Source organism: Taeniopygia guttata, chromosome 34 (assembly GCF_048771995.1).
Source record: "Taeniopygia guttata chromosome 34, bTaeGut7.mat, whole genome shotgun sequence".
Classification (NCBI taxonomy): Eukaryota; Metazoa; Chordata; class Aves; order Passeriformes; family Estrildidae; genus Taeniopygia; species Taeniopygia guttata.
Window position 1 is genome coordinate 473,025 of NC_133059.1, and position 23,998 is coordinate 497,022.

Consider the following 23,998-nt stretch of genomic DNA (forward strand, 5'->3'; position numbering starts at 1 on the left):
GGGGGCTGGGAGAGGTGTGGGATGGGAACATGTTGAGTTGGTGCCGGATAAGGGGGTGCAGGGGGGTCTCAGTGCTGGGCAAAGGGGTAAAAGGGGGTCTTGGTTCTCAGGAATGGGGGCGCAGGGGGGTCTCAGGGTCACGGAAATGGGGGGGTAGGGATGGAGAGGTAGAAGGGAGTTCCAGGGGTCCTTGAGCCCAGGAAAGGGGAGTCCAGGATTTCCCAAAAAGGGGTGGGGACACCCGGGGTGTTTGGGAAGGGGGAGTTCAGGGGGTCTCTGGTTTTGCACAAAGGTGGGGCTGGGGGCTGGGAAAGGCAGGAATGGGGGTCCAAGGTGTTCCAAGGCGTTCCAGGATCAGGCACACGGGAAATCTAGAGGCTGGGAGCAGGGAAAAGGGGAGCAGAGGGCCCTGATGTCCGGAAATGGGGGATTCAGGGGGGTCCCTGTGCAGGATAAGGGGAGCAGGGGGGGTCCCGGTGCCGGCAATGGTGATTCAGGGTCCCGGTGCCGGGGTCCCACTCCCCCCTCTCCCGCCAGGAGCGCCCCCAGCCCCAGCGCTGGAGCCACCGCGCTGCTCCTCCTCACTCCCAGTATGATCCCAGTATGATCCCAGTAGGATCAGTCACCCAGGAGCTGCTCCCAGTATGATCCCAGTACAGCCCAGTCACTCCTGGCATCCCCCCACCCCTCTCTGCGTTCCGACCTGTCCCGGCTCCATCCCCGCCCCTCCCGCGGCTGCGGGGAGGAGGAGGAGGAGGGAGGAAGAGGCGGAGCGGCAGCGGGAGCAGCAGGAGGAGCGGGGAGGATGAACCGCGGGGCTCCGGCTCTGTCTGAACTCGCAGCACCCCGGGAGCGTCGCCCCCATCCCGCAGGTGCCCGGGGAGGGGGAGCTGGCCCCAAATATCCCGGGGCTCCCTGGGTTTGGGGTTTTTGGGGGGATGTTTGGAGCTGGCGGGGCTCCAAGGCCGAGCCGCAGCTGCCCTCGGGGGGACATCGGGGGTCCCCGGGAGGTGTTTTTGGGGGGTCCCGGTGCGGGTGGCGGCAGAGCCCCGGCGGGGCCGGGGGGATGCGGGTCCCCCCGCGGTGCGGGTTGGGCTTCACGGCCGGGCCCTCCGAGCTCTGCCGGGGCCGCGTGGGGACCCCGGATTTGGGGAGCCCCGGGAGAGCCGCGGCTTCCCTGGGCGGGAGCGCAGAGAGAGGAGAGCCCCAGGAGCCCCAGCGGGGACCCCGAGAGGGGGGACCCCTGGCAGTGCCGGCACCCGGCAATGGGGGGTGCTGGGGCTGGAGGGGCGGCATGGCCGGGAAAGGGGTTCGGGGGTACCGGGGCCGCCAGGGGCTGCTCCCAGCAGGTGCCCAGTTCCTACCCCTGTGTGCTTCCAGTTTCCTGGGCACTCCCAGGATGAGCCCAGTCAGTCCCAGTATCACCCTGCTCACTTCCCCTCACTCCCTGCAGGATCCCTGTTTCTCCCAGTATGAGCCCAGTCATTCTCAGTCATTCCCCATTGTGACGCTATTTGCCCTCAGCAAGTCCCAGTTGCTCCCACTTTTCTCCGGTGTGTTCCCACTTCTCCCAGTTGCTCCTAGTATAGTCCCAGTCACTCCCAGTATGATCCCAATATGAGTCCAGTATGATCCCAGTCTGCCCCAGCAGGGCCCCAGTCACTCACACTTGCCCCCAGCATGGTCCCAGTGGCCCCCAGCACATTCCCAGTGGCTCCCAGTGTGGTCCCAGTCACCACCTGCATGTTCTTAGGTACTCCCAGTACATCCCAGTTGCCTGGAACATTCCCAGAGTCTTTGCCAGGCACTCCCAGTTACCTCAGCATGGTTCAGCTGCCCCCAGTTTTATCCCAGTCACTGCCAGTACATCCCAGTTGTCACCTGCATGACTCCTGTCATTCCCAGTTGCTCCCAGTTGCTCTCAGGGTGTGTGCATTTGGCTCCCAGCATGGGCCTGGCAGCTCCCAGTAACCCCCAGTCAGGGTCCCTTGGCACCCACTGTAATCCCAGTATGATCCCAGTCACTCCCAGTATGATGCCAGTGCCCCCCAGTGTTATCCCAGTTGCTCCCTGTCAATGCCAACATGACCCCAGTAACCACCAGTATGATCCCTATGACTCCCAGTCTCTCCCAGTATATCCCAGTCTCTCCCAGCATACTCCCACTCCCTCCCACTTCCTCCCAGTTACTTTCAGCATGATTCCAGTTGTTCACAGCCACTCCCAGTCAATCCCAGTATGATTCCTGTCACCCTCCATGGACCTGGCTCCTCCCAGTCTCACCCAGCATGGACCCGGCTGCTCCCACTGTGATCCCAGTATGATCCCAGTTGCTGCCAGAATAGTTGCAGTTGTTCCCAGTTCCTCCCAGTATGATCCCAGGTGTCCCTAGAATAGTCCCAGTCCCACTCAGCATGGTCCCACTCACTCTCAGCTATCCCCAGCATGGTCCCAGCTGTTCCCAGTGTGGTTCCAGTCCCCCCAGTATGGTCACAGACACTCCTAGTATATTCCAGTTGGCCCAGTAAGGTTTTGATGACCTCAGAATGATCACAGTCTTTCCCAGTTACTCCCAGTTGCCTCCAGCATGATCCCAGTTTCTGGCAGTTGCCCAAAGTGTGGTCCCAGTCGCTCCCAGTATGAACCCAGTTTCCCCATTTGTGGTCTCAGTCCCCTCAGCACGGTTCCAGTACCTTCCAGTTGATCCCAGTTGCTTCCAATGTGTCCAGATTTTCCTCCCAACATGGGCCCAGTAGCTCCCAGTGACCCCCAGCCAGGATCCATTCACACCTGCTGGAATCCCAGTGGCTCCCAGGATGATCCCAGCTGCACCCAGTCCCCCCCAGTATGGTTCCAGTCACTCCCAGTATGATTCCAGCCCTGCCCAGAATGACTCCCTGTCACTCCCAGTGTGGGCCCAGTTGCTCCCAGTCACCTCCAGCATGGTTCCAGTCCCAGCCAGCACACTTCCAGTCATTCCCAGTATGATGCCAGCCAGTTCCAGTAGGATCCCAGTATGAATCCAGCATGGGCACAGCTGCTCCCATTATCATCCACTGTGGTTCCAGTTGTTCCCATTTACCCCCACTGTGGTTTCAGTCTCTTCCAGTGTATCCCAGTTGCCCCCAGTTGTCCCTTGTATCAACCCCATCACTCCCCATATGATCCCAGTTGCTCCCAGCATGGTCCCAGTCATGCCCAGTTGTCCCCGGTGTAGACCCACTCACTTCCACTCGCTCTCAGTTCTCCCCAGCATGGTCCCCGTTGTTCCCAGTGTGTTCCCAGTCACCCCAGTAAGGTTACAGACATCCCCAGTAAATCCCAGTTGCCTTCAGCATCTCTGTGGTCATTCCCAGACACTCCCAGTGATCCCAGTAAGGTGCTTGTTATCCCAGTATGATCTCAGTCATGCCCAGTATGTCCCAGTTGTCTCCAGCCTGCATCCAGTCATTCCCAATTCCTCCAGTTTGCTTGCAGCATGATCCCAGTTGCTCCCAGTTTTTCTCAGTTGCTCCCAGTAGCCCAAAGTGGGATCCCAGTTGCTCCCTTTCATCACCAGTATGAGCCCAGTAACCTCCAGTATGATCCTTGTCACATGCCAGCACTCCCAGTATGGTCCCAGTATAATCCCAGTAACTTCCAATCACTCGCAGTATGGTCCCAGTTGCCTCCAGCTACATCAACCCAGTCAATCCCAGTATGATGCCATTTGCTCCCAGAGTGCTCCAAGTTGCTCCCAGTCACCCCCAGTACAGGGATGCTGTGCATGGTGTGTTCCCAGTCACTCTCAGACACTCCCAGTATTAGTCCAGTCCCTCCCAGTATGATCCAGAGATGATGCCAGTGTGCTCCCAGTCAGTGCCAATACGAACCAGTTGTGCTCCACACGGTTCCAGTTGCCCCTTTCACCCTCACTGTCCCTCCCAGTCTCTCACAGTGTCCCCCCGTTCCTTCCAGCATATTCCCACTCACTCCCAGTTCCTTCCAGCGTGATCCCATTTGCTCACAACCGCTCCCAGTCAGCCTCAGTGTCGTGGCACTCACTGCCAGTATGATCCCAGTCACCTCCAGCATGATCCCAGTATAAGCCCAGTCGTTTCCAGTCATCCCCAGCAGGCACCCAGTGACTCCCAGTTCCTCCCAGTTGCTCCTAGCATGATCTCAGTTGCTCACAGCTGCTCCCAGTCACTCCCAGTATATCCCATTTGCCCCCAGCATGGTCTCAGTTGGCCCCCATAGGCTCCTACTCTGTGTCAGTATGATCCCAGTACGATCCCAGTCTCCCTCGGGGTGACTGCAGTCTGCCCTGGCATGGGCCCAGCTGCTCCCAGTATGATTCCAGTACAATCCCAGTACAAACCAGTCCTTCCCAGTGCTGCCACTCCTGGCATCCCCGAGCCCTCTCTGCGTTCCCCCATCCTGATCTCCTGAGAGGAGCCCCAAGGGCCGGCAGTGCCCAGGCAGGGTCCCCAGGCAGCCCCAGTTTGGATGTGCAGCCCCCAGTTTCCCCAGTTTTCCTCTCCTTTGGCCCGGGCCGGGTTCCCCCCTGCAACAGCGGCTGGGAGCAGCCGAGAGCCCCGTGCTGCCCATCCCGACCTGTCCCGGCTCCATCCCCGCTCCTGCCGCGGGCTGCCGGGGCTGCGGGAACGGGAACCGAGGGTGTCGCTGCTGCTGGGGGAGGAGGAGGAGGGAGGGAAGGGCAGGGATGAAGGAGGAGCGGGAGGTGGGGATGGGGAGGGGGAGGAGGAGGGGGTATGGAAGGGGAGGGATGGAAGAGGAGAAGGAGGTGGCGATAGCGAGGGGCAGGAGGAGGAGGAGGGGGGATGGAAGAGGAGGGGCGGCAGGAAGAGGAAGAGGAGGTTGAAAGGCGGATGGAGCAGAGCAGAGAGAAGCGCACGGTCAGCCCTGCCTGAATTCACAGCCCCCACCTGTGGGATCATCGCCCCCCATCCCGCAGGTGAGCGGGGAGGGGGAGCTCGGGCCAGGTCTCCTGGGGGGTGCCTGGGTTGGGTTTTCTGGGGAGATGTTTGGAGAAGGAAGAACTGCAAAGCAGAGCGGAAAAGGCCCCTTGGGGGGACTCCTTGGAGCCCCTGCAGCCCAGAGCAGGGAAGAGGGGGAGAAGGGAGCCCGGGAGCCCAAACAGCCCCGGCACCCCTGAATGGGGAGAGCCAAGAGGGGGGAGCTTTTGGGATTGCTGGGACTCCCGGCAGCCTGGGGAGGGCGGGCAGCGAGGAGAAGGGGGACCCCCAATCCAAGCGTGATCCCAGCAGCTGGGACAGGGGGGAGCCCTGAACAGCAAAGGGGAGGCAGCAGGGACGGGGAACTCCTGGGAGGCTTTTTCAGGGCTGGATCTCGGTGTTTGGGAGGTTTTTATGGAGCCCAGGTGGCCAGGGTCTTGTAGAGATGGACTGGGACAGAGGGAGCTTCAAACTCAACGTGCTGATCCCTTGTTTTCCCCAAACCAGGATTTCCCATTCCCAGCCCCTGGGAGGCTGCGAGGAAGAGGAAGAGCCTCTCCTTGTCCTTCCTCCCCCAGAGCAGGAGCTGAGGATGGAGAGCAGGGAGGACAAATCCCCGCGGCAGAACCTGGTGGAAGAGGCCGTTTTGAGCGGCTCCAGGGCGCAGGAACCCGACGGGGAGGAAAAGCCCCGGAGATCCCGCACGAGGAGGGGCTGCAAACGCAGATCACGGGGATCTGAGGGGGAAAGACCCACCCTGGGCCGGGGAGGCGGCCGGAGATTGAGCCAGAGCTCGGAGCTGGGGGTCCCTGAGCAGCTCCATGATGGGGAGAAGCCCCACAAGTGCTCGGAGTGTGGGAAGGGCTTCAGGTGGAGATCCGAGCTGATCGTGCACCAGAGGATCCACACTGGGGAGAAACCCTACGAGTGTGGGGAGTGTGGGAAGAGCTTCAGGTGGAGCTCTGACCTGATCAGGCACCAGAAGATCCACACTGGAGAGAGGCCCTACGAGTGTTCCAAGTGTGGGAAAAGGTTTCAGACCAGCTCCTGTCTCCTCCGGCACTATCGGGTTCACATGGAGGAGAGGCCCTTCTGCTGCCCCGACTGCGGGAAGGGATTCAGGATGAACTCCCACCTCACCATGCACCGGCGCATCCACACTGGGGAGAGGCCCTACGAGTGTGACGATTGTGGGAAGAGCTTCAGCCGGAGCTCCAGCTTGATCATGCACCAGAGGACCCACACTGGGGAGAGGCCCTACGAGTGTTCCAAGTGTGGGAAGAGGTTTCAGACCAGCTCCCATCTCCTCCGGCACTATCAGAGTCACACAGAGGAGAGGCCCTTCCACTGCCCCGACTGTGGGAAGGGATTCAGGCAGAACTCCCACCTCCTCAGGCACCGGCGCATCCACACTGGGGAGAGGCCCTACGAGTGTCCCCGGTGTGGGAAGAGATTCTCACAGAGCTCTAACTTGACCCAACACCAACGGAGGCACCGGTAAGGGAAGCCCTGCGAGTGCCCCGAGTGCGAGAAGAGCTAAACTCCATCCCCCACTGGAGAACCCACATTGGGCACAGCCCTGGTGACCCACATTCCCTATCATCCATGTTGGGAACACACCTGGCTGCTTCTCCTTTTGTGTTGACCTTCATTTTTTTCTCTTCTCAATCTCTCTGCACTCCAAAAGCCAAGAGGGATTGATCTTTCACCTCAAAACCACTCACATACCACTGAAAACAACTGAATTTTAACCACAGAGGCTCAATCCCTCTTCAAATTGTTTGTTCCCACCTCAAAAAAAAGCAATCCCACACCAAACTCACTCGAATCCACAGCTGCCAGGGTGAGATGGGTTTGGGAGGAGATTGGGAGAAGTGGGATCCCAGTTTGGAGCGGTGAGATGGGGATTGTGTGGGGCTGGGTGGCTGGGATGTATTTGATAGCAAATAAAACTTTCAGACTTAGTGATTTCTTTGCTGTTCATCTCCAGTCCGTGGCAGTTCTGTTTTCAGGGCACCACCTTCTCAGCTGATTGTGTTTGTGTCCTCCTTTCCCTCCCACCTCTCTTTGCCTGCTCTGTTTCTCTCTCCATGTCTCCCTTGAGCCAGGGGACCTCCAAAGACCCTCCCCCAATTTAATTTCCTCAGGGACCACCAAAGATCCTTCCCTGATTTAATTGAATCCTCCTCTAATTTAATTGCCCCCTCTGCCCCCAATGACCCACCCCTGATTTTTAAATTATTTTATTTCCCAATTATTATTTTATTTCTTAGTTCAGGAGCTGAGGTTATGGAGGCCAGCAGTGAAATGTCTCCTTAGGATTTTGCTCCACTTGGCTTTCAGCCCCTTCTCAAGAGCTTTGCCTTCGAGGGCAAAGGGAATGTCTTTTCCTGGCTGGGAGCTGAAATTCCAGACCTCTGGAATGTGTGCAGGGCCATATAGACTGGGATCAACCAGAGATTGGGATCAAATATGCACCGAGATACTGTGGTCTAGGATCAGCTAAGGACTGGGATCAATTAGGGACTGGGGCCCTACAGACTGGAATGAACTGAACTGGGATCAAATACGGACAAGGATCAATTATGGACTGGGATCCTATGGACTGGTATCAACAAGGGACTCGGATAAAATAGGGACTGGGATCCTACAGACTGGGATCAAATTGGGACTGAGATCATATGGACTTGGATCAACTGGAGACTTGGATCAACTACGGACTGTGTTCAAATAGAGACTGGGATCAGATGTGGATTGGGATCTTATGGACTGGGATCAAATATAGACTGGGGTAAAATTGGGACTGGGATCAGATATGGACTGGGATCCTATGGACTGGGATCATATGTCTTGGGGAAGCTCAAATAGGAAAGCCTTATAAATATGACTGCCTGGCAAAAGGTTTAGAAAATACAGAGACTGAGATGGTAACAAGTTGTGACATACCAAACCGTAGTCACTGCACAAGTAGAACACAATAGCACAGCCGGGACGAAGACAATCCCCCCTTCTGGTTGAACAATGCCCTTACCTACAGGTAGGTCCAAGGGTCAAATGGACTGTTGGATCTCACCCCAATGTATGGTTCATCCCACACCTGTAACCCTCCCCTGAAGCATCAGGAGTCTGTGACCCCATTGGCCCAAGTCTTGTTCCAGCCCACCTTGAAGCCCCTGACAAGGAGTCCCTGAGGAGCCAGACGCTCTCTTGGAACTTCCCTTCTCTTGGAACTGCCCCTCTCCTGGAACATCCTCTTGGGATCCTCTCTTATCTCCCTCTACCCCTTGCCTCTCCCTTCCCCCATGCCCTCGGGCCTGCCACGGGTCAGGTCTGGTGACTCCAAGCAGGGCCTTTCACCCTCTCTAATAAACCAGATATTCTAAGGGCAGCCTTCAGAGATCTCTCGTCTCCATCCACCCAAAGCGTCCTGGAGTCCAGCGTCCTCACAGTATGGACTGGGATCAACTAGGGACTGGGATCAACCAGGGACTGGGATCAAATATGGACTGGGATCAACTAGGGACTGGGATCAAGTATGGAATGGGATCAAATAGGGACGGGGATCAAATAGAGATTGGGATCAAATATGGAACTGGGATCCTATGGACTGGGACAAACTGGACTGGGATTATATGGAATTGAGATCCTATGGAACAGCATAAACTTTCTAACATGACACATATAATATTCATTGTAACACTTGCGAAAAGCCAATTATAAATATGCATTTGTCACAATCTCTCCTCCTTTTCTTTATAAATCATTTGGCTTGAGCAATATTTCTTATCCTCTTGCATTCTTTGGACTCTGTTGGAAATCAAATAAAACATGGGATTAAACAAAGAAGAAATATCAAAACACTTGTAACACATAAAAGGAAGAATCCTAATTTCTTCCACCATCCCATTCTCAATACATTACCCCACCTGTTAGTTTTTAACATTATTTTCCCTTTGGTTGTTTTTGGACTGATACCAGGGTCATAAGTTTTTTCTGATATCCTCTGTTATTTCCAGGATGATGCCCTCATTGCCATCTATTTTCAACAATCTGTACACCCCATTCTTTAGCCAATAAATAGCGTAAAGCCAACCTATTTTAATACACTGCAGTTATAGTTTGGCTTTGCTGACTCAATATTAATTCCAGTGCCTGAGCAGCTTTGTTTGTTATCTCCTCTATAACTGCTTGGAGTCCTATAATACGATGCAGTATATAATTTGGGGTTAATACAGAGCTGGATTGCTGTGCTGGTTTCACCTTTTTGTTTATTAATTGCCTTTTTACCGAATCTTGGACTATATCTCTAAGATCAAATGTAAAACAAATCCATCTCTCTCCTTTTGGACATTCCATGCCCCAAATATTACTACTTTTCCCTAAGTTCCTTGTAATCCAATATTTTCCCCATTTTGCCTGCAGGTACTCAGTTTGGGTGGGTCTGTGGCTGTTGACATGGGTGTGTGTAACAAAAAGGAACTTTGGTTCCTTTCCGTGTAATACTTTCTGTAGCATTTGGGACATGATCTTGCTGGTATCTCAGAAGGGAAAAGACAACAAATGAGAGACAGAAACAGGAATGGCAGAGGTCTGGCATGGCTTATACCCCACCTCCCCTGCCTGTGGGGTTGCTTCCCACAGCAGGTACGTGTGATCTTCTCGGTGGTGAGTACAGTGCTCAGTCCAGGCTTGCCCTCTGTTTCCCTTGTCACTCCTTTTTACTCATTTTTTTAGGCAAGTCCTTTTCGACACTCCTTAACTGTGGTCTCCCACTGTTCCTCAAGTATCTCTCAGTCCACAGACACTAATAATTCCCATCCACAAAACAAAGTTATTACTTCAGTTTTTGAGTTCTTTCTGTATAGGGGATTGATTCAGTACTCAATACATCCTGCAACGAGAACATAGATTTTGTGAACTACAATGCCAATTATTCTCATAATTTAAACATTCACTTATAACCCAGCTGCCATGTCCAATATGAGGATGAATCAAATAAAGTATACAGTACAGTACTGATGGCAATTTCACTTCTTCCCTGTACAAGTCACAGGCTGAGGCCAGACTATAAGATCTCTTTGACTGAAACACTCCTGATCCTCCTGTTTGAAGTGGCAGTGTTCCTCTGCCAAGGAGGTATCAGAGGCGTCTCAGGGTTTATTCAGGCCGGGCTTAGAACCAGTGATGCAAGCTTTGCCTTATTTCTCAGTGAGGTGTTATTCTTTGTACCTGCCTTGGATCATTTGGGTCTTCCCAAACCATTACCACCAAGTCCTGGTTGGAAGTCAATTTGGTATCACCTGGTTTAGATGTGATAGTCCATTCCTCAAGTTTCTTCACAAGTCCTTTGGTTTTGCTGGCATGAATTCACCCTCTTTCCGTGGTTTGGATTGCTGCTTCAGTGGTACCTGGAAAGGATTTCTTAATAGCACAGTGTTAAAAGAAAAACAATACTGCATTAACTTTTACTATTAGTTTTCTTTAAAATTTTCTGAGTTTAACTAAACTCTTTTTCTACAGCCACTTCTTCTTCTTGTATCCAGCTGTGTTAATATCTGCAGAGACCAATTCTTCTTCCTGTGAGCTATAATTAGTTAAATTAAAAAGACCAGGCCAATTTTAACATGAGATGTATCACATCTCTTGCCTTTTACTTTTTGGGTAACATTTAACTGTTTTAGTCTTACAGACTTTTAGTCTTCAGAACAAAAGCCTTCTCTTCTTAATAACAGCAATCAGAAAGAAAAAAAGAAATCTTGCTTAAGACAATAAACCACTTTGTGAGAGTCACAATCTCTGCCTTGATCTTATCTCTACTGGTGGTCCTGCTCACAGCCTTGGGTTTAACTCTGTCCTTCCCCACTTCCCCCCCTCCTTGTTGTCACTCTGCCTAGCAGGAATGGGGGAGAACTTACAGATAGCTGTGGCTGAGGGGACCTTGGGGATGTATTTCACTCTCCCCTTCGCTCTCTTTCTCTCTCTCTCTCCCTTTCTCTCTCTTTCTCTTTCTTTTTCTCTCTTCACATTTCAGCAGCCACATTCCAATATCAGTCCACTTTCTAACATTAATTCTACATCCTGGAGAGGTGAGTCTGCCAATCACCTCTCCCCCCTTTTTCAACTTCCTTACAAAGTAAATTACTTTTGTTATGCGTGTTCAGCAGGAGTGTAGATCATGGCACCCTCCACCAAGGCTACCAGCCACTCACAGCTGACAGTGCAAAACTAAAGACTTGGTTTGCTATCACAATTTTTCCATTCACAAGCTTGAAAAGGTTGAAGGAACAAAGTAAACAACAACTTACTTCCAAAGTGACCCTGCCTGCACCAAAACAAATTTAAGGCAATGCTAGTTAGTGCAATGCAATTTGCAAGGAAGCCAAGGATTGATTTGGGAAGGGCATCTGAGGACACAGAGCATGAGTTGTACAAATCTGTATTTTGAAGAGGGAATGGACAAAATATGAATAGAGTTGAGGGCAGGGGGAGGACAGCAAGTGAGGAATTTTTCTCTGCAGTACTCTCTTTTTGACTGCCAGGAAACACTGCCCAAAGAGGCTCCTGTGGTACAAACAATAACTGGGTGGGAAGAGGCACTCCTGAGTTCAAACCTTAATGTCATAATAGGAAACTGCCCCTGAGCACTGCAGTGCTGGAGCACCCTGCCTGCAAACTCACCAGAGGCAAGCCACTGCTGCCACGCTGCAGGGCTGCCTGCAGCACAGAGGGAATCATGGCCAAGCCCTCCCTGCAGGCCTGGGTAATCCACACAGGGAGCCCAAAACTTCCTCACAGCTCTCTAACTCATTCAAGAAATAAACCTACAGCAAGCAGAGATCCCCCCACCGTCTTTTTAATGTGTATGTGTCACACACCCACAGTGATGCCGAAAGCAAAAAAATTAACAGCTTACATTAGAAGATACTGAAACCTTTTCTTCACCTCGCTTTGTAGGTTCCCTTTTCTATATGAAGCCACCTCCAAGTCTGGGGAAAAAATGAGCCCTATTTTTCAGAAATCTCATGCGTGAACAACTCTAGCTGCTGTTCCAGGTACACTGCAAGTAGTTAGCACTTCCAGAAAAAATAACAAACAAACAAACCAAAAAAACTAAGAAAGCAAAACACATTTGGGTACATGAAAAAGGACTGGCTGGAAGAAAAAATGTTTCTCATTGACCTACCAAGCAGCTGCTGTTACCTTTAGTTTAACTTTACACACTGAGAACCACTTGAGTGAACAGCCTGCATCAACTCAAAATAAATTAATGGCAGGTTTTGCTATGTCACAGCTGTAAACTAGTTTCTCAATCCTAGAGTACAGTAAGTTATGTATTTCAAGATAAAAATCACAATGCAAATCGGAAGAAATTTCATACTGCACGAGGTGTGCACACAATTGATTTACCTCCAAAAGTCAGTTTATGACTTTTCTCAACCAGGATTGCAGTAGCTGCTATAGCTTGAACACACACTGGCCAGCTTTGATTTACTGGATCCAACATCTTTGATAAATAAGCTACGGGTCTCTTTACTCCTCCCCACTCCTGAAACAAAACCCTATGAGCTACCCCCTTTTCTTCATTTCTGTACAGATGAAAGGGTTTTGCTAGTGAAGGTAAGCTTAAAGGTGATATTGGGGCTAGTTTTAACTTCAGTTTTCTTAGTTTTTCACCATCTTCTTTGCTCCATTTTATATCATCTCCTCTGTCAGTTTATTCACAAAAAATTTTACTGCCTGTGTGCATCCTTCAATCTACAATCTACAATATCCCAATAATCCGAGTATTTTTCTGATTTCCCCCTTTGAAGAGGGAGGGGGAAGGGATAGAATTCCCGTGATTCAGTCCGGGTTGAGCTTCTGACTACCCTTACTAATCACATTGGGTGCCTCCTGGATTGTCCCCGGAAAGAGCCCATCTCTGCAATGAGCCACGTTTTTTCATTTGTAAATGAGGTCTTTCTTTCTCTGTCATCTGTGGTTTCTGCAGCCCCGGCTGCTGCTTCTGGTCTTTTAAAACTTTAAGAATCTTTTTGTACAAGCACAACTGACTTGATGTATATTTTACATAAGCACGAATTATTCCATAACATATATTACAATGGGGCTGCAGAGATTCCCCTGCGGGTCCGTGGGGATGCAGAGATCCCCCTGCAGGTCCATGCGGATGCAGAGATGCCCCTGCAGGTCCATGAGGATGCAGAGATCCCCCTGCAGGTCCGTGGGGATGCAGAGATCCCCCTGCAGGTCCGTGGGGATGCAGAGATCCCCCTGCAGCCCCTGGAGGAGCCAGGCTGGAGCTCGGGGATGCCTGAGAGGAGGCTGTGACCCCGTGGGCAGAGGGGCCCCGCTGGAGCAGCCTGGCCTGGCAGGACCGAGCCCGTGGCACAGTGACCCACGCTGCAGCACTTGGAGGGGGCTGTGCCCCAGGGGATGGACTCGGCTCGGAGAAGTTCCTGGAGAAGTCTCGGCTGGGAGAGAGCGCAGGGTGCAGCAGGGAACGACTCCTGTCCCTGAGCAGAGGGAGAAGCCGCGGGGGATGAGCTGAGCACGGCCCCATTCCCTGTCTCCTGCCCTGCCGGGGGAGGAGGTGCAGCTGGGAGCAGGGAGGCGTGGGGAAAGCTGCATTTAAGGCTCTGCACTGACTTCTCCTTATCCTGCTCTGAGTCTTTGGAGTTTTCTGCCAGAAATCTCTCCCCTCCCCCGCTCACCCACAGGGCTTTGGGCAGGTTTCCCTTTTTGGGGGAAATCAAAGCGAAGCACCGATGCACTAATGAGGGGCAGGAGAAGGGAGGCTCCCGGGCTTCCCGCAGAGCCGGAGGCACGGAAGGCGCAGGGCCGGGAAAGCCGTGGCGGGAGGTGCGGAGAAGTTTGTTTGTGTGGGCAGCTCAATCCCGCCTCGGGCCCGGGCCCGTCCCGGGGCTGTTGCTCATCTCCGGCTTTGCCCTCACGCAGCGCGGGGGGCCCTGAGAGCGCGGGGCGAGTCTGGGCCGTGCGCAGAGCCCGCCCCCAGCTCGCTGCCATTGGCCGCTGGTGCCGTCAGTCGCGGTTGCGGCGCGCTGATTGGTGGGAGCGGGGCGCAGCACGGCCCCGGCGGCGGGCTGAGGGCGGCCGTGGGCGGGCAGCGGCGCCATTGGCGCCGGGAGCGTCTGTGCGGGCCCGGGAGCGGCGGCAGCGGCCGGAGCGCGGTGAGGCGGCGTCGGCGGAGCTCGGAGGCGGCCCCGGCGCAGGTGGGAGCCGCGCTGGGTTCTGCGGGGGCTCGGGGCTGGCTGCGGGCGGAGGGGGCGGCAGGGGGCTGCGGCGGGTCGGTGGTGCCGTGTCCGGCCCGTGCTGGCCCCGGGCTGAGGGCGCGGCGGGAGCGGCTGCCCGCGGTCTCCTTCCCGCCGGGGCCTGGGCAGGAGCCGCTGCCGGAGCAGCGCTGGCTCGGCCCGGCTGCTGTGGGTAGGACCGAGGGGGCTGCCCCGCGGCCGGGAGCGTGCGGGGAAATTCCCGTCGCCGGAGGTTTCTGTGGCCGGAGGAGAGCGAGGAGTCCTGTAAAAGTGACTTTATTGCCGAGCAGGGGGAGAGGCCGTGGGGCATTTGCCGTGCGCTCTCTGCCATGGTTGTAGTCCGCAGCCTCCTTTTTATCCTCATTTTCCTGGCCGCATCTCCCTTTGCCGACGGGCTGAGGTCCTTGGAAGGTTCAGACTTCCCGATGCGCCTGCTGCCTGTCCTCGTTAATATGCACCCTCCTTTTGTATACCAGCCGATATTCATGGCTCTGTTAAGCCTTTGTTCTTCTCCTCGAAGTTCGGGAATTTAGCGGGACTTTGAGTAGCTGTGTGGGACAATTTTTGACATTTATTGGAACTGAGGGTTTCTCCCGTTACTTCCTTATCTACAAGTGCCTGGCTCTCTCTCCAGGCAGATTCACTCCTTGACTCTGTTTTGTTCTTCCCGGGTCCTCTTTGGTTTTGGGATTATTCTCGGTGCCCTCATTCCCTGTCCTTTTGTAGCCGTTTGTGGATCAGGAGGCCTGGCTGCCACCTGCATCCCCTGGCTCAGCTGCTGGATGAGCTGCACTGCCAAGGTGTGGAGCATGGTAAAAAGATGAGAGTTGCTGCAGCACAGAAGAGGAGAAGCAGCATTCGTTTAACCCCTGGTGTGGTGGGGAGCCATGAAAGCGTGTCCCATTCCTATCCTTTCCGTGTTTGGACCAATACATAAACTGCTCTCCTATTTCCTTTGTTATCTTTCTCAGCACTTTTCCTTTGTCGTCTCTTTGCCAACAGCAGTTTGAACCATTTGGTTTTCCACAAACTCCTGTTTTTTTCTGTTCACAGATAATCTGATCTCATCCCCTGGTGAAATGTTGTGTTCCTCTTTCAGTGGCTTGGTCGGCAGGAAGGTCAGGAGCTGAAGCTGTCTGGTTGGTTCTTATTCCGAGGACAGCTTTTAATCTAATGATGCCATTGAAATGATAAATGGGTTCTCTGCTTCCTGGTATGAATTGGTTTGGGTTCCCAGGGGCTGGTCCATGGTGTTGTAGGGTTTGTTCTGGTGGCCCTTCATCTTTTCCCCATTTCTGGGTGCTCCCTCAAGCTGGGGCTGCATCAATGACTGCATTTTTCTAAATACATCATCAAATACTTGAATTCCAACTAATTTCCCTGGACTTGATCTAGCAAAAGCCCCAGTGCTCTGATACACCCTGTACAGCACAGACAGTGGCAGCAGATGTTGGAGTGGGCAGAGGGATTACCCCCCCCTTATTTTAGTGAAGTTTTCACAACATTCTCCATTTGCTGTTTCCCTTTGCAGCCTCACCCATTTCTGTTTCAGAGTCAGATCCTCACCATGGGCTCTGCCTTCAGCCGTGCAGATTCCATCTGTGCAAGCAGGCAGAGCTTGGGGTGAGGGGCAGAGGGAATCAGCCAATTCCTGCCCCAGGCAAGAAGAGCCAGGTACATTGTCCCCACTCTGCCCCATCAGTGTTAATTTGCATTTCTAAAGCTCCTCCTCGAGTGCCTGGAATGCAGCTTCTCTTCCAGAGCAGCCTTCAGCAGCCTCAAATGTGCCCCCCTAAAACCTGCTGCTTTTTTTTTCCCCTTCAAATCCTCTGTTTAATATTTATGAGTTAAAAGGGCACCTTTAAATCTCTTCTCGTTTTGCAAAATGCAGCCTAAAGGTGAATGTCAAAAAACCCTGACCAAAATTTTTGCATCGCTAAAAGCAAAACAAAAACACACAAAAAAGATCCAAGGCCATTAATTTTTTTCTCGTTCTTCTCAGAGTAAAAACCCATTCTCACATCCCTGACCCAAACCTAACCAGCGACATAGAAGTAGGATTATTTTAAAAAATATTCTCATGCTATATACTTTGCACTGAAGCTACAGGAAAACGAAAAACTCCACCAATATGTTTAGTGTTAGAGTACAGGCATTTCTTGATTCTGGCCAGGATGTGCAACAGAAATCATTCCATCCCCACATAGCCCGGGTGTGCAGAGAAAATCGTTCCATGACACATGGGTTTTACTCGATTTTTCCCTAATTTAATACAGTCTAAAGCAATCTAAATCCACTGGTTTAATGTTCTGTAGTTTCAAGTTGTGCAGATTTCTTTGCTTCAGCTGTTAATGAAGTGGGAAGTGCTGGATTTCCTTCTCAGCCTTTTGCAGACCAGGTGTCTGCAGCCCTGGCAGTGTCTGGGGTAGGTGTTGGTTGCTGTTTGCTGCTGGGGTTCATGTTTTGCTGCTGGGCATTATCTTTGTGGGTATCTTTTGGGCCATTCCCAGTGTGTTGAGATGTTAAACTCATCTCCATTGAGTTGTGTAACATCCCTTAACAAAACCTTTAACATTTCTTTCCCCAGGGCCAAGGCAAAGCAAGCCTGAGTAGAGAAATGAAAGGTTAACAATGTTAAAGTCTATGAACTGGTGTATTTTCCATCAATGCCATGGCAGGCAGGGCAGTGTGTGAGTGTAAGTGAGAGCCAGAGTGGAATTGTGCCGTGCTCTTGCCCAGCAGCTGTGGCAGGGCAGGCCCAGAGAGCGCTGAAGCTGCAGCAGTGGCAGCAAGGGCTGTCCCCGGTGGCTGGAGCTGCCAAAGGAGGGTGGCCAGGCCGAGGATTTCAGCAGAGGATGTGTGGGCCGATGTCCTGCTGGGATGTTGGCAACAGCAAAGTGCCAAGGCAGGCTCTGTGCCAGCCCAGCTTCCTGGGGGAGAGATTGCACCAGAGACAGGATTCTGGCCACAGACTGCTTTAAATGTGCATCCCTTATCTCCACCCTGCACTAGGTGGAGAATTCCCAGGGTAAGGAATTCCTGAGATCAATTGCAAGGGGAAATGATTGAATATCTGCCCTGGGTCTGGCTCTTCTTCTTGCCCAAGCCAATGGCAAAAGCCGTACCCATGGCATCTTGGTTTCTATCCCCAGCTTCCAAAGGTGTTTCTTTCTTTCCCCTTTCATTCTTTGTACCCAGCCTGAGCTCTGGGGGTGCCAGGGGTTCTGGAGGTCCCATTGTATTCCTAAAGCTGCCATAACCCCCTGGAGGATCTTTCCTGTAAAATGAGCTCTGCTGAGTCTATGGCTTCCACAATCCCTTTTATTGGAATGATTTCGTTTAAAAATACCTTAATAAGTGATCCAGTGGTTGCTGAGCAATCAGAATTGCTTTTGCCCCCCTGTTAGGTGAGATGGTGTCACCAGAAGATATTGAAGCCTTCCTGCTCAGGGCATTCAGTGCCAGGCTCTTACAAGCACACACAGCTGTGCCGGTTGAGCTGACCATGGGGGTAACCTGGGCTTTGTCTGATTCCCTTTCCTCAATAACAGCGTGTCTTGGAACTCTTTTCCCTTCTGCTGCCCTTGAAGAGCCATCCACAAAGACATTTTCTGCCTCAGGCCAGGCAATGTCTCCTGAATCTCCCCCAGGCTGGGTCTGGAGCTCTGTCACTTGAATGCAGTGCTGGGTTTCTTCCCAGCCCCTCTGGGGGCTGTTCAAACAGGAGGCTGGGTTAAACCCTTCCCCTGTCCTCAGTTCTGAATCCTCCTGTGCCACTGAACAAGTTCCACACTGTAATAACCGAGCACTGCTCATCCATTGCGAGGCTCTTTTGGTTATCAAAACTTGAACTTGATGGCAGACTGGAACAGTTGGAGATCCTGTTGTCATCAGGTTTCGGGCCTCAGTTCTCCTTCAAGCTGTGGCTGCACAATTCTGCAGGCAATGAGGCCACTGTGGCCACTGGGTGAAACATTTTGGCCCAGGAATTCCTTTGGCATGGCCCTGTTGAACATTCCCCTACAATTCCAATTTCTTTTCTGAGTCTGGAAGAGCCACAGCTGAGGCATCAATATTTTTGGTTGTTCATTTTCTCAGGTTTTGCTCTCTTTCTCCTGTCCATACCACAGCATGGAGGCTGTGTGGGGTTAAAAAGTCCAGACATTTGACACAAAGGTACAGCAGCAATAGCCTCTGTATCACCTTTTACAATATTACAATGCCATCATCAAATTCCTTCCTAGATAATTACAATCACAGTAGGAAGAGAAAAAAATTAGTTTAGTTCAAATTAACCTCCCACAGCTCCTAATTGAACAAATGACACCAGCTCAGCTTTCCCAGTTATTCCCTTAATAATGAAAACACTCCTTTACAATGTTCCCCCCTTAGGTGTAAGATTCAGAGTGGATGGAGAGGCCCCTGTGTCCATCAGGAGAGGCCTCCTCTGGATGCAGACCCAGCCTGGATGTTCTCCAGGGCTGCAGTGTGGTGGGTCCCCGGTGGGATGGGAGCTCAGAGAGCCCTGACAATCCATGTCCATGCAGGGGTGGACTCGCTCCTCCTGAGGGTGCTGCTGTCTGTGCTTGCAGTGTCCTTGTGGGCTGCAGCTGGAGCCCTGACTCCTTCCCAGGGGCTGTTTGGGTGGGCTCTGCCCTGGCCAGGAGGGCAATGCCTCTGCCAGGTGCTTGTGGCCAACGCCATCCCCTGGGTGCTGGGGCCCCCTTGGGCCCTGGGGTTGGTCCCTCAGGGGCTGTGGGAACTCTGCCATGGCCTTTGCCTTCAGCTTGGCCTTTTGCTCATCCCTTCTTGCCTTCAGCTGCTGTGCCTTTGTGCCCAAGTGCTGCAGGGCCTTCTTCTGCCACTCCTGCAGCCCCGGTCACTGCCTGTGGGTGCTCATCCTCTGAGAGCTGCTGAGCTTTCTGCAAAATCTTTCCTTTCTGCAGGGACCCAAACCAAATCCTTCACAGAAAATCCTGATCCTTCATGCACCATCATGTCATGTTTTGATGCTGGCACAATGCCTGTGTCCCCATGGAAATCCAGCTTCCCAAATAAGTGCTGTGAGATGCAATAAGGAACAGAGCAGAGCAGGCCTAAGCTTATAAATAAAGGAGAAAGAACTTTATTAAGTTACTACTATAATAAAAGATACACACTACATCCAGAATTAAAACCTTCCAAAACATTCCTCCTCCCTGCACCCAAACTCCAGCAAATCACAGTGGGACACAACTTGGACCCTCAATCAGGTCATCACCTTTCAGATAATCAATACTCAGTCTATCAGGGGAGAGAGGAGTCTCTCTTGCAGCACAGACCCCCAGGAAACACAATTGCCACCTCTCGTGTTTCCATGTCACACATGGCACTGCCCAGAGAAAATGTGCCAGTGTGACACTCTCCTTGCCATGTCACAGTGCCCTCACCGCCGTGCATGGACAGACTGCTCATAGGGCTCCTTTAAGGATGCTTTGCCAAGGAACAAAAGAAACAACAGTTCAGTTTTCATTTTGGGACCACAGTCCCCCCCATTTTCCTCCTCCCCTGGGGATGAGGGTAGGAACAAAGATCTTCTTCTTCCTGAAGACAGAGGGCATCACCACACCCTCCTCAGCTTTCCTCTGTTCACTCCATTCCTGTGCTGGAGTTTGCTGAAGCAGGTCTCTTGGCTCACCATTGCATCCCCCTAAAGATGCAGTCTCTGTTGCAGGAGAAATTGGCTCAGTCAATGGCTTACAAGAAAAGTCCAGCCAAAAGCCACTCCATCATCTCCCCCCCCAACCTTCTTTCCCTAACATCTCAGGTCCCAGACTGTCTCTTTTCTCTTTCAAGTCGAGGAGGAGTAATATTTCACAAAGCTTTCATTTCCCAGGAAAGGGTTAAAAGTCTTGGACTGCCCTGACTGCTGAAATCTCAGCCCAGACCCCAACTCCAAGGGCTGGGGGGGGGAGAGTCTGCACTCTCCAAAGAGACAGTTCTGCTGGGAGTTTATGCTTTGAACCCTGTGTTCTCAGAGGCGTGCCCATGCCTTCAGTGGCCACTCCCGGTGCCAATATCCAAACCTGACCACTGATTGCTTTGAGACTGGCTGCCTGAGAAAATTCCCTTCTATGTCCAACCATGAAAATCTGCATTTCCAGAGGTTCCTTTGTTTTGCTCCTTGTGCTCAGGGTCCCCTGCACAGCCCGTGTGGCAGAGCCGGTGCCTGTCCTGCCGCAGTGTCCAAAGGCGGCCCCCCCGGCGGGCAGGGCCGGCAGCTCCCCGGGGCCGGGCAGCGGCCGGGGCGTCCCGCAGCCTCCTGGGGGCCGGGGGCCACTGCCGGCCCTGCCCGGGGCTGGTGGGCTCAGGCAGCGCCCGGCGCTGAGCCCCGGCTGCCCCACAGCCCCGGCCCGGCCCCGCAGCTCCCCACAGGCCCCCAGCCCGTGCTCCCGGTCCCGCACCTCTGCGCCCGCTGCTGCCGCTGCCCACCACAGAGAAACCCCTGACATCCTGACCTCCTGCTTTTCCTCTCCTGGAAACTGAGAATTCAAAGTATCAGCTGGCAAATTGTCAGGATAAGACCCTGCTGAAAAACATCCCAATCCTGAGTATTTTTCTCTTCCTCCTCTTTTCCATCATTCTTTTTCTTACCACATAGATTCCTCCTGCTGCTTCTTGCCTGAACCATATTGCTGCACACTCCCCTTTACCCAATCCCTTCCCAGTGCACCAACACCATCCATCCCCTGTTGTCCAAATCCCTTCTCCCCTTCCCTTATTGCCCCCCTGGGTGTCCATGTCCTTAATTACCTCTGGGGGAATGTGCAAACTACCTCAGCATTCTCCCAAGGGACCCTTCAGAGACATTTTGGGATCATCCTCCCTTTGGCCATGACCCCTCCCTGGCTTTCCCTTTTCTCCCCTCCATGGGTGCCCTGCCATGTTCACTCCCCGAAGATCCCAGGGCACTCACTGATGAGATTTTCAGTGCTCTCTCCCTGCTGACTCTTCACAGACCCCCCTGATGTGTCACTCGTCTGTCTCCTGGTCACTCCCGGGTCCCCAATCAATCCCCGGTGCCGCCGCCAGCCAAGGGAGCCGATCACCCAAAGTGGGTGAGGCACCTTCAGCTGCACTCCCTGCCCCAGGGTGTGCGGAAAAATTGACATCACCAGAGGATTCTGTCCACAAAGCAGACAGAGGAGTGCTGCAAAAGTAATTTCATTTCTAAAAATGGGAGAGGCCATGGGACATTCCACACGGGATCTCCCAATTGTTGGAGGACACAGCCTCCTTTTCATCCTAATTCTCCTGGCCACATCTCCCTCTGCTTTCCCAATTGGCTGAAGTACTTGAGAGCTACAGACTTCCCAATCCAGCTACTACATACTCCCTTAATATGCTCCCTGCTTTTATATAGCAAATGATATTCATGGCTCTGTTAAGTCTTTGTTGTTCTTCTGGAAGTTCATGAATAGAGCAGGGCCTTGGCTGAGCAGCAGTCTGTGTCATCAATTAATAACATTTTCTGAAACTAATTCCTTCTCCTGTCACTCCCTTGTGTACATCTCCCTGGCCCTCTGAGCCTTCCCCAACTTCCGAGGACTCTCCGCCTCGGCCCCATCGCCCCCGCGAGGGGAATTTGGGGAGGTGGGAGTGGGGCAGCGCCAAGGCCGGGCCCCCCCGCGCTGTCCTGGCGGGAGCGGCTGCAGTGGGGACCGAGTGCGGGCGGGAGCGGCCGAGAGCCCAGCGCTGCCCCAGCCCGACCTGCCCCAGCTCCATCCCTGCCCCTCGGCTGGGATGCTGTGGGTCTGGGGGGAAGAGGGAGCCGGCAGTGGGTGCTGGGCCTGGGGGCAGGAGGAGAAGGGAAGGAGAAGCAGGCTTGAGGAACAGAATGGTCAAACGATGCAGGTGGCAGGAGAGGGTGGGATTGTGCAGGGGAAGGAGGAATAGCAGGAGGAAGAGGAGTGTGAGGAAGAGCAGAGACACAGGAGGAGGAGAAGGAGCAGAAAGAGGAAGCGCAGAAGGTTCCACCCCTCCCTGTATCTGCAGCCTCCCCCCAGCCCCAGGAGCGCTGCTCCCCCCACATGCAGCAGGTGACTGTGGAGGGGGATCCAGGATTTTCACGGTGTGAATCTTGGTGTTTCTGAGCTTTCTTGGGCTAAATGTTGTGCTTTGGTTTTATGTGGCAGCTGAATATGTTTTGGAAGAGGTTTTTGCTGACTTGTGATGTTTGGGGAGTTTTTGATCTGTGTCTTGAAGTTTGCGAGATTTTTGGGCTAAATCTTGGTGTTTTGGAGGTTTATACAGACACAAGATTCCCAATGACTTCCTGAGATGAACTTGGGCAAGGAGGAACCTCCAGTGCTCTCCTCTTGTTTTTTTCCCCAAACCAGGATTTTTCATTCCCTGGGCGTGTCTGGATGGAGGAGGAGGAAAAGCCCCGGAGATGCTGCAGGAGGAGGAGCTGCAAACGCAGCCCAGGGAGCTGTGGGGAGGAAAGAGCCCCCCTGAGCCAGGAAGGCGGGCGGAGATCCAGCCGGAGCTCGGAGCTGGTGGAGAAGTCTCATGGCAGGGAGAAGCCCCACAAGTGCTTGGAATGTGGGAAGGGTTTCAGCTGGAGCTCCAACCTGATCCGGCACCAGAGGATCCACACTGGGGAGAGGCCCTACGAGTGTGGGAAGTGTGGGAAGAGGTTTCGGACCAGCTCCGATCTCCGCGTACATGAGCGGAGTCACACAGAGGAGAGGCCCTTCCGCTGCCCCGACTGCGGGAAGGGCTTCAAACAAAGCTCCAGCCTCACCGAGCACCGGCGCATCCACACTGGGGAGAGGCCCTACGAGTGTGGGAAGTGTGGGAAGGGCTTCAGAGACATGTCTGGCCTGATCCAGCACCAGGTGATCCACACTGGGGAACGGCCCTATGAGTGCTTGGAATGTGGGAAGAGCTTTGGGCGGAGCTCAGACCTGAGAACACACCAGCACATCCACACAGGGGAGAGGCCCTACGAGTGTCCCCAGTGTGGGAAGAGGTTTCGGACCAGCTCCAGTGTCCTCAGACATGAGCGGATTCATACAGAGGAGAGGCCCTTCCGCTGCCCCGACTGCGGGAAGGGCTTCAAGCACAACTTCCACCTCACCGTGCACCGGCGCATCCACACCGGGGAGAGGCCCTACGAGTGTGGGAAGTGTGGGAAGAGCTTCTCACAGAGCTCAACCATGACCCAGCACCAACGGAGGCACCACTAAGGGAAGCCCTGTGAGTGCCCCGAGTGAGGGAAGAGCTTGGAGTGAGGGAAGAGAGTGAGGGAAGAGCTTGGAGTGAGGGAAGAGAGTGAGAGAAGAGCTTGGAGTGAAGGAAGAGAGTGAGGGAAGAGCTTTGAGTGAGGGAAGAGAGTGAGGGAAGAGCTTGGAGCGAGGGAAGAGAGTGAGGGAAGAGCTTGGAGTGAGGGAGGAGAGTGAGGGAAGAGCTTGGTGCGCTGCTCCAGCTCCATCCCCCATGGGAGGATCCGGGCTGGATGATCCCCAGTGACCCCCGCTGGGCAGAGCCCTGCTGATCCGTGGTCCTGGTGATCCATGCTGGGTGTGGGGAAGGTGTAGGCTTCTTCTCCTTGTGCTGCTGTGATTTGGGGGGGTTCCCATGGATGGGGTAGAAGGTGAGTGGGGGGTCCTGGCGCACTGCGGGGGGCTCATAGCTCGGGGGTTCCCAGCGCTTTGGGGGAGTCAGGGAAGGGGGGAAGCAGTGAATGGGGGGGGTCCCAGTAAATTGGGGGGGGGCGCTGATGATAAC

At 53.5% G+C, this 23,998-nt stretch overlaps 1 protein-coding gene across 1 annotated transcript in view; it reads left to right on the top strand.

Moving 5' to 3' along the window:
• Positions 1-766: 766 nt before the first annotated feature.
• Positions 767-23,998, top strand: part of LOC121468955 (uncharacterized) — a 2,238,800-nt gene continuing 2,215,568 nt past the window's right edge. The window contains 4 exon segments of the mRNA XM_072920965.1: positions 767-872; positions 5,466-6,455; positions 21,322-21,324; positions 22,785-23,219. Of these exon segments, the coding sequence (XP_072777066.1) occupies positions 5,551-6,455; positions 21,322-21,324; positions 22,785-23,219 (1,343 nt within the window). The 5' untranslated portion in view covers positions 767-872; positions 5,466-5,550.